The sequence below is a fragment of the Dendroctonus ponderosae genome, unplaced genomic scaffold (assembly GCF_020466585.1).
Source record: "Dendroctonus ponderosae isolate FM_Combo_2020 unplaced genomic scaffold, Dpon_F_20191213v2 Dpon_F_20191213_9, whole genome shotgun sequence".
In the NCBI taxonomy this organism is placed as follows: domain Eukaryota; kingdom Metazoa; phylum Arthropoda; class Insecta; order Coleoptera; family Curculionidae; genus Dendroctonus; species Dendroctonus ponderosae.
The window spans coordinates 247,051-255,759 of record NW_026019116.1 but is presented as its reverse complement, the minus strand read 5'-3'; the positions used below and the strand labels follow the sequence as shown (position 1 = coordinate 255,759).

The 8,709-nt window shown below is 38.2% G+C and overlaps 1 protein-coding gene across 3 annotated transcripts in view; it reads left to right on the top strand.

Moving 5' to 3' along the window:
* LOC109537686 (calpain-C) overlaps positions 1 to 8,709 on the top strand; it is a 101,547-nt gene that overhangs the window by 61,553 nt on the left and 31,285 nt on the right. For all 3 annotated transcript variants that reach the window (XM_019904534.2, XM_048669695.1, XM_019904532.2), the window contains 3 exons: positions 2,260 to 2,351; positions 2,488 to 2,678; positions 8,346 to 8,463. In XM_019904534.2, the coding sequence (XP_019760093.1) occupies positions 2,260 to 2,351; positions 2,488 to 2,678; positions 8,346 to 8,463 (401 nt within the window). The remainder of the gene's footprint in view (positions 1 to 2,259; positions 2,352 to 2,487; positions 2,679 to 8,345; positions 8,464 to 8,709) is intronic.

The window sequence follows — 8,709 nt, the reverse complement described above, 5'->3', positions numbered from 1 at the left end:
GGCGTGTCCTGTTAAAAAGGCCACTATCCTCCTTATTTTTTGCCTGCTGAAACCTAGCAGTTCGTTTTTACGTATTGGTTGTGGAGGTCCCACCAACTGCTTTGCGGTATGGAGTCGCGGTGTCTCCTCCCAGTACTTTCTGTGTTGTTCCAAGATCCACTGGCCAACTGCCACCCTAACTTAGGCATGAGATATACCACAAGCAGGTTCTTGGTTGGTCAGTGGTTTCTCGGTCCCTGCCTTAGCACGTTCCGCAGCAATCTCGTTTTATTTGTTCCTGTTCGTACCAGTTGCCCAAATAAGTTTTACTCTGTTCGAGCTCCCGGCCAGGGTTGTAAGTTCTTTTACACAATCTAGCACACATTGTGACCTGATTGTGTAAGATTCAAATGCCTTTATTGTGGCTTCATCTCCGGTTACGATGGTAATGTGCTTACGTTTGTAGGCTCTCTCCTTCATTTTCCGGGCGCAATTTGTTATTGCTAGTTGCTAGGATGCTTGCTTGGAAAGCTGTCGTAGTTGTACCAAGGTTTACGGTAATCTTTTCCCCCGTTCTTCCTCTTTCGGCTATACCAGCGCCTGTGCCCGACGCTGTTTTTATGCCTTCCGTGTACCATACGGAGTTCCCTGTGATGGCTGATGGCGTCTCTCCACCATCTCGTCAAGAGGCCCAGTCAGTTGTTTTAGGATTTCTATACACCGAAAGGGGAACCTTTTCCGACTCGATGTAGAATCGTATGTATCTATGATCGGACAAACTGGGTGTATCTGACACATGCCAATCTCTTATCGATTGTAATGTCTATGACCTCCCTTCGTACCGTTGTTACAAAGGTTGGTTTATTTCCCTAATTACAGACTTCAAGTGATGAGGTCGTAAGGTATTCTAAAAGAGACTCGCCCCGTTTATTGGTGTCACTGCTGCCCCACAAAATGTAGTGCGCGTTTGCGTCACACCCAATGACAGTTCTTGTCTTAGTCGCCTTATAGTGCTCCACCAAATTGCGTAATTCACTTGGAGGCGGTTGTCCTATTTGATCGTGTGGCAGGTTGTATTCAGATGCCAGAACTAATGTTCGGTCCCCGCCCTTCGATTTGAATCTTATTTTTATACACTTAAGGTCCCTACCACAGTATTCCCATAACGGTATAGCTCTAACTCTATTCCTTTTGAGAATACATGTACGTGGGTTTCCCAATCCTCCAATTCTCCCCTTATAGACATATGGTTCCCGAATTGACGAAATAATATATATTTTGCGAAGTAATCTTGAAAGTTAAATAACCAGCATTATTTATTCTCCGCGTCTGATTGAAAGTCTATTACATACAGCTGCTCTCTGGAGTTAAAATTTGGTGAAACGATGGGTTTAACGGTCAGACTAGCATGCGATTTGCCCTTTTCTGTTCGCTTAGAAAATATCAATGAGCTTTACAACTGCACATCTGTCTACATAATATTTTGTTGTAAGCGCATGAATTATTTTATCGCCATCCCCATGCCTATAATGGATGAGGATTTCATACATAATTCTAAATAAATCCTCCAAAGAAGGAACAAAAAGATGTTTTCTTTCGCCGTGTCTCTGACGTCCAGTATATCATATAAAGATTGAAACAAATTTCAACGGCCACCTGAAATGAAAGAAAAAAAATTTGTTGACCAAGGCCGCTCTGTAGATCTTTGATCAGCAGAACCAGATAGGCCTGGGTAACACTGTGTCGTGTGACACTTTTGCGTTGATGCCGGTCTGTTTGTCCATGTGCTCCAACACCTCGCCTTTTAAGACGCAACACCTTTTCAACACTCAACATTTAATCTCATTCAAGATGGCAGATTTTGGATTGCAAGTTCGTGAAGGTCTTGCGCATGTTTCATATGATTCGCGAAAGTGTCGGCAGGAAACGACGCGCGAGATATAACCAGCATTTCATAACCAAAACTCTTCTGACAGCTTCTAACAGCGTGATTCTTTGCCTCTGACTGTCAGCTGACATCAATTTTGACAACATTTTCAGTTTCGTTTTTTAAAGACCTTATACTTTCTCCGGCTAGTTTCCACCGAGGATAAAGAAAAATAGTATACTGTACGCGAGAGGAAAGTCTAAGACCCGCCACTGCGTGCATGATGTCAACTTCAAGCAGTAGCGGAACTTCGTTCTTGTACCGCAATATAAAACTTTTAATCAACTTTTCCGAGTTACTTAGTTTACCATATAGCTGATAAGTACAGCTACGACTAATTCAGACATTTTTAGGATTTTTGGATGCCGTCTTCCGAATTCTTACAAACCTTCACCCATTTAGAGTTGGTGCACCTGGATAGTGACACCAGTAGGGATGAACCAAGGTGAGTCCGAGTGTCTCTTTATTGAAATACTATGTCTTAAACCGAACCAAATGCTCGTAAATGTTTCTATTCACATTCTTGCTTTTCTGTTTGCAGATTGATTTTTGCAAATATTAAATTATTTTTTCTTTAATAGTTTGAATGGTAAAAGCTCGTGGCAGATGCGTTTGTATCAAGGCATGTGGCGCAGAGGAGTTACAGCAGGAGGTTGTCGGAATAATCCAGACACGTTTCATGTGAACCCTCAACTCCATCTTTTTCTGAGCGAAATGGAAGAGACGGTTATGTCGCTAAACCAACACTCGGTAATGGAGCCTAAAGTTATAGGTAATAAAACTGGTCAACGTATCAATCAATTTATAACTGTATTTACCATAATTTATATAAATTTCATGTATGTCACTGTGGTAAATCATTACTTCTATACCTATAGAGGGTGTCCCACCGGGAACCGCCGCGATCAATAACTGGCAAACTATTATTAGGAGAAATTTGAAAATTGGACAGTGTGCCAGAGTCATTAGGGGCAAGCGGCCGAACATATTTTCCAGATGGTTACACTTCCGGTTATAACGGAAGTAGGTATCAACTTGCCTATTTTAAATAAAACACCCTGTATATTATAACATTGTTGAATTCTAGTCGAAGTTCTAAATATATTTCATGTGTAATATATCCTATGTCTAACCGTTTTTGACAGATTTGAAATTTTATGTAAAAAATGATAGTTGCACTCCACTCGACTAATTATTAGTTTTTCCTACAAGAGAATATATTATCCTAAATTTTTTGGTGATACGTGAATACTGTCGTATTTTCGAACGCACTTTTATAGTTGACTCAACAAACCAACGTAAATGGGGTTTGGTAAATGAGCCAAATACCAAATTTGCCTCGTTTCGAAAAATGTGTTTATCAAAAGAAACGAAATTTATTTGTTTATCCAAAATGAATGGATGTATTGTAATAAAATTCCGTAAACCAACTGAATGATTCGCACTGACAATCTGAACTTAATCTAGGGCCGTCACAAATTAGCCTTGTGACGTAACAACAAACGATCAAGTGGATTTTTCCAAGGGTGGATGTTTATATTGTAACGGAAATGTCCTGGGGTACTCACGTTTGGAATGGGTGATCGAAATTCATGGTATTTCAGTAAATGGGAACCCCCTTTGGGCCCCATTTACTGTCAAATATGACACTGACAAGCGGGAAATTTCGCACCTGGACTGGAGATTTCGAGAACCTTCTGGGTTACCTGGAGGAAACTATATAAGCGACGACGAGAACCATGGGAGGTCAGTAAAGTGACAGCAGCGACCGGGTGCAGAAGAGGTTAAACCCCGCGAGTTGGAAATCCGAGTTTTGCGTTTGTTATTGTTATTGTTTGTGAAGTAGACGTTAATTTAGAAGTTAGTTTGTTCCTGTTCCGTAGTTAAAGTTGTACCGAGTGGAATAAAAGTTGGAAGCAGAGGAAAGAGTTTAATACTCGGCCATCCACGGTACAATATTATCCGTGCTGAGCTTTAATAAAAACTGCAACGACAAAAACACCAACAAAATTTGATTAAAAACCGTTTAATCACTAAATAAGATCATAAACCTACAAATACAATTTTCTAAATCTAATTCAACTTTATCTTAAAATTAATAATAGAATTGACTAAGAGTGAAGGAAAAGTCCTATTAATTATTTACGGTGAAAACGTCGCCTCGAAAGGGAAATCAAGTTTAAAAAAACTCACAGGTTTGGAGCCAAGCAGCCTGTTGTCTTTCAGCCCCCCGAGGGATTTGTTTGGTCGACCTTTTTTAATTGATCCAGACGAACAAGCTCTGTTGAGTTTGCCACTTGTACAGTCGGGTACTGCACGAATTTTTAGTCGAAAAGACCTTCAGGACGTCGGGGTTGTGGGTTGGTTGGAACTAGTTATGGTTCCAATCAATAAGGCACTGAGTCCTTTATGGCACAATAATAAAAAAATCCAATATAGGGGCCCGTGTCAGATTAGACCACGGGTAAACCAAAAACAAGATAGGGTGCACGCTAGTGCCTGTGGGAGCGATGCTTCGCGTTCGATTTTCGGGTGCGGACTCACTACGGGAATTTCTTCCGTTACCCGCCTGGTCGGGCACTTAAAAAAGGTCTCCGCTAAGAAGATCAACTACCCAGGCGATTTTCATGGGTTTGTTTTTATAGGGGGAATTTAGCGTGTTTTTGACAGTTTGTTGCAAGAAAGTCTGCAACACCAACATTCTCCTACTCCTCTAAAAGCTCGGCAAGGGAGGCGTTTTAGATCCCAGAATTCTTTTATGTGAATGTATGCTGAAATGTTGAATTTAAGGAAAATACCCCAGTTGAAGAGGGCGAAACCCACGAAATCTCATAGTAATAGCAAATTAATCTGCCTCCATTCGGACTCTGGGGGAATCCGAATCACTAGTTCCATTAATCGGAGGGAACCTCACAAATCACATACTGTCACAAAGATGTACTTGGCTACATACAAGAATAATGAGGGATGCCGGACATCTTATCAGGCCAGAAGAACTTGAACATATAAAATTGGGTATTTTCTCGGTCTCTGCGAGACACGACTACCAGATGAGAAAACCACTGTCCTGAGATCAGGTGACATTCTTTATCGGAATAGTGGCATTAGACAAAAGGGTCAAGGAGGTGGAGCATTTCTCATCGATATAAAGCGCTGAAACATTTGAGAACAGAGGTGAAATCGATCTCAGACATGGTAATCTACATGCTGCTTACACTCTACTACTACAAACGACACAGTATACAGTTTACCCACGGAAAAGTCCCAATAAGTAATGCGGATGGGGAAATGAAATTTTCTCGAGGACCTATCCAAAGCGATTGATGCATGCAAAACCCACTACAGGGTCATATGTGCAGGCTTCAACTGTCTTCCTGTTCTTCCTTTTTGTAAGGCATCTGCCTTGTTCTCTACTTTCTTAGATGATAAATTCCAGCTTTTATCAAGTCACAAGGAGCAACATTAGATGAAATTGTTGAATATTAATTGAAATTAATGAATATGAGAGAATTGCATTCTTAGCAATTGGTATAGCATTGCATTATCAAGAGTAACACACATTGAAGGACTTTATATTGTCACCGAAAGAAACAATCCGATATTCTATCACGATCGAAAAGAATCTACATCCGATTTTGATTTACAAAATTCATTTAAAAGGCTCATTCAACAGACTTGAAACCGTTACCAATGTTTTAACAAATTTTGTTTCTAATCAAAAGGGTATTTCAATATTATCATTAAATTGTTTAACGTGCACATGCTTTGTACCCCGAAGACACTGTTACGCAACGGGCAACTATATTGATTTTATCAGAATCTTGGAGGAGTAATGAAGAAAGCATCGATGTCCCAAATTTTGATTGCGTTGCTAAGTTTAAAGGACCTACTTATGGAGCCGCAGGTGTAGCTATATTTAAAAATAATAGATAAGTCAACTTCACACTTGGCTCACTTCACAGATGGAATATATCGTCAATAGGAGAGATTTGTACGGTGAAATGTCAAACAGAAAATGGACATGAAATTGTAATCGTAGCAATTTATATCTCACCTAACCAAAGTATGAAGAAAATCATCGAATTCATTGAAAATTTATTAAAATATACCAAAGCAGAATCAGGTCATCTCAATCGGAAGCTTCATAAATTACCTATGATTTTGAGTGGTGATTTTAATGTTGATTTTTCAAATGACTCATCAAAGCCTTTAGTTGATTTTTAAAAATCGACATTTGATTTGAATATGTCGAATGATCCAAATGAAAGTACAACAAAATATGGTACCACAATTGACAGAGTTTTTGTTAGATATTTAGCAAATAGATACCAATCAAAAGTGTTCATAGCATATTTCAGTTATCACAAATCCATTGTTTAATTTTTATAATATGATACGAATTTCAATCAGTTAGAGCACAGTGTACCATAGGAATTTATTATATGCTTCTTATCAGTGCAAAGGGAAATTTGACTAGTTGATTAATTAGCATCATGGAGTTTGCATTGGCTCTTTTATTAGAGCAAGAAGATGATGAAACCATGATTCCGTTATTAATTACGAATAGGAAACCTCATCATTCTACAGGGTGATTCAAAATTGGCGTCATTCCTCTGGAGGTGTTGTCGGGTGTTGTTATAAGAGTACCGAAAAAATAGTAAAATAAATTAATTGTTATTGAAAACTGAGAAATGTGCAAAAAACTATATCAGAAATACGACAGCAATGTTTTTAAGGTAATCTGCCTAATTAACATTGCGCAAATACCCGTTGCTTCGTAATTATTTAAAACTCCGGAACTCATAAAATTATACAGAGTGACAATAAGATAGACAAAGATGAACGGTCAACTCAATAGGAATCGTTGAATGCCGGAACGTACTTTCGAAATGTCAACTTGTTCTTATAACCTCGAATATTGGTGTTTTGAAATAAATCATACAACACCAAACATTTGAATGGTTAACTCCAAGCAAGCTAGTGCCTGTGTATGCTCCTTATTATCCACTATTATCAAGCAGCTTCTCGTATTCAGCTAATTAACTCCTGCTCCATTTGTATCTCCTTGTGCTGTGTGTATCGTACAAACGTGGTAGGAACGTAGCCCTTCCTCGGCATTTATTTGGTGCTTGGGAAATTGTCAGTTATTGTGCTCTGAGTGCCCCTGGAAGGCCCTGATTCGATTATGTCGAATCCTCTGTGCCTGGAACCGAAAATGGATTGTCGTCCACTATCTTCCTGGAACCACTCTCCTCGCCCTTTGTTGGCGTGAGTTCTTTGAGCTTTTGACATGTCACTGTAGCATTTGCCCTGAACTAATCGCATATCCGCAAATTCGTGAAAGGAAATTCAAAGTAAGTCACAGTTTGACAAATTATTGTTATTTCTGACAAGGGCTATCCACCTGTAACTACCTGTTAATGACAAAAAACATTATTGCCGCTGTGCCTTTTCATCAAAAATTGTTGAAGAGAACTTTTGAATGAGAAAGATGCTTAAGTATTCCAATATGCTACCAATTACACATGGAACAATTTCAAAATAATGCTTAATAACGAAGTTGAAATTCGATCTTCAACTGTTAATATCTTCTATAAATTTTCGAAAAAAAAAAGTTCGATATTTTTGTCGTACTCCCCAAGGGAGCCTCTATCAGCCCTTAAAAGGAATGACGCCAATTTTGAATCACCCTGTATTTATTTTATACTATTAATTATTACCGCCGTGCCCCGCTTGTTGAAGTTTTCACTTCTATCGTGTGGTCTTAAGCACATACAAGATTAATTTTTTAATAACTGACTAACCTTACCGTCGTTAGTTGCCAAGTTTAACGTATATGTTTCTGTTGTTTTTAAGGGCTGAGTTATATTTCAGGATCGGACTTTTACCAATTTTCAAATTTTCAATATTTGCATTATTTTTTAAGACCAAGAGAGATGTTTGTTCCTAAAGTGTTATCCATGCCTCTAACTTCTGCTGGTAATTTCAAATTAGTCTTGATGGTTTAGTTAGATAAATAACACAGTGTGAATAATCAGTTTAACTCTGAAGTTCGAGCTAAAGGAAAAATTTCTTTATGACAATTTTTTGTTTAAACCTTAAAAATCCTCCGGCATGGATTTACCTATTAACTTTAACGATGCTGAGAACAAAGTTAAATAAAATTATTAGAAACTATTCTCCTGCGGAAACTATATTTCCTCCAATTTGATTTTACGGTGTTGTATAGTAAAAACCAACTAACCGTGCATCCTCATCTAGCCCTTTACGACTAAGATCTTAGCAGCATTCTTCGGTTATGATGGCCTTGTTTTAGATTTCCTATTGCAAACACTGTGTTGTCGTCTAAACTTTCAAGTCATGATTTAATTCGTACTATGGTTTACAAAATACATATTTTTTATGATGCGATCTTCGATACATTTTTTTTATTTTCTAGGGTTTTCCGCATACACGATGCCAAAAATGGGCACAGACACTATTGGTCGAGTGTTCTTCAAGAAAAACAAGTCCCTTTTCAATTCGCAATATACAAACAGTCGCCAGGTTAGTCACCGGTAAGTTTTAGAAAGCATTTCCAACAATTCCATGTTAGGCTTGGTGCTAATATGAAATAATATTGTTATGGAATCTAAATAAGACCTATGGAAACAAGATTTGATTTTCATGAATTATAAAGGGTGTTCCAATAAGAACGACGGATTTAAATCTTAAATAAAACATATATAATTGTGGCATAAGTTTAAAACATTTATTGAAAAATAAAATACACATCATGAGGTTATCAATGGAATAATACATCG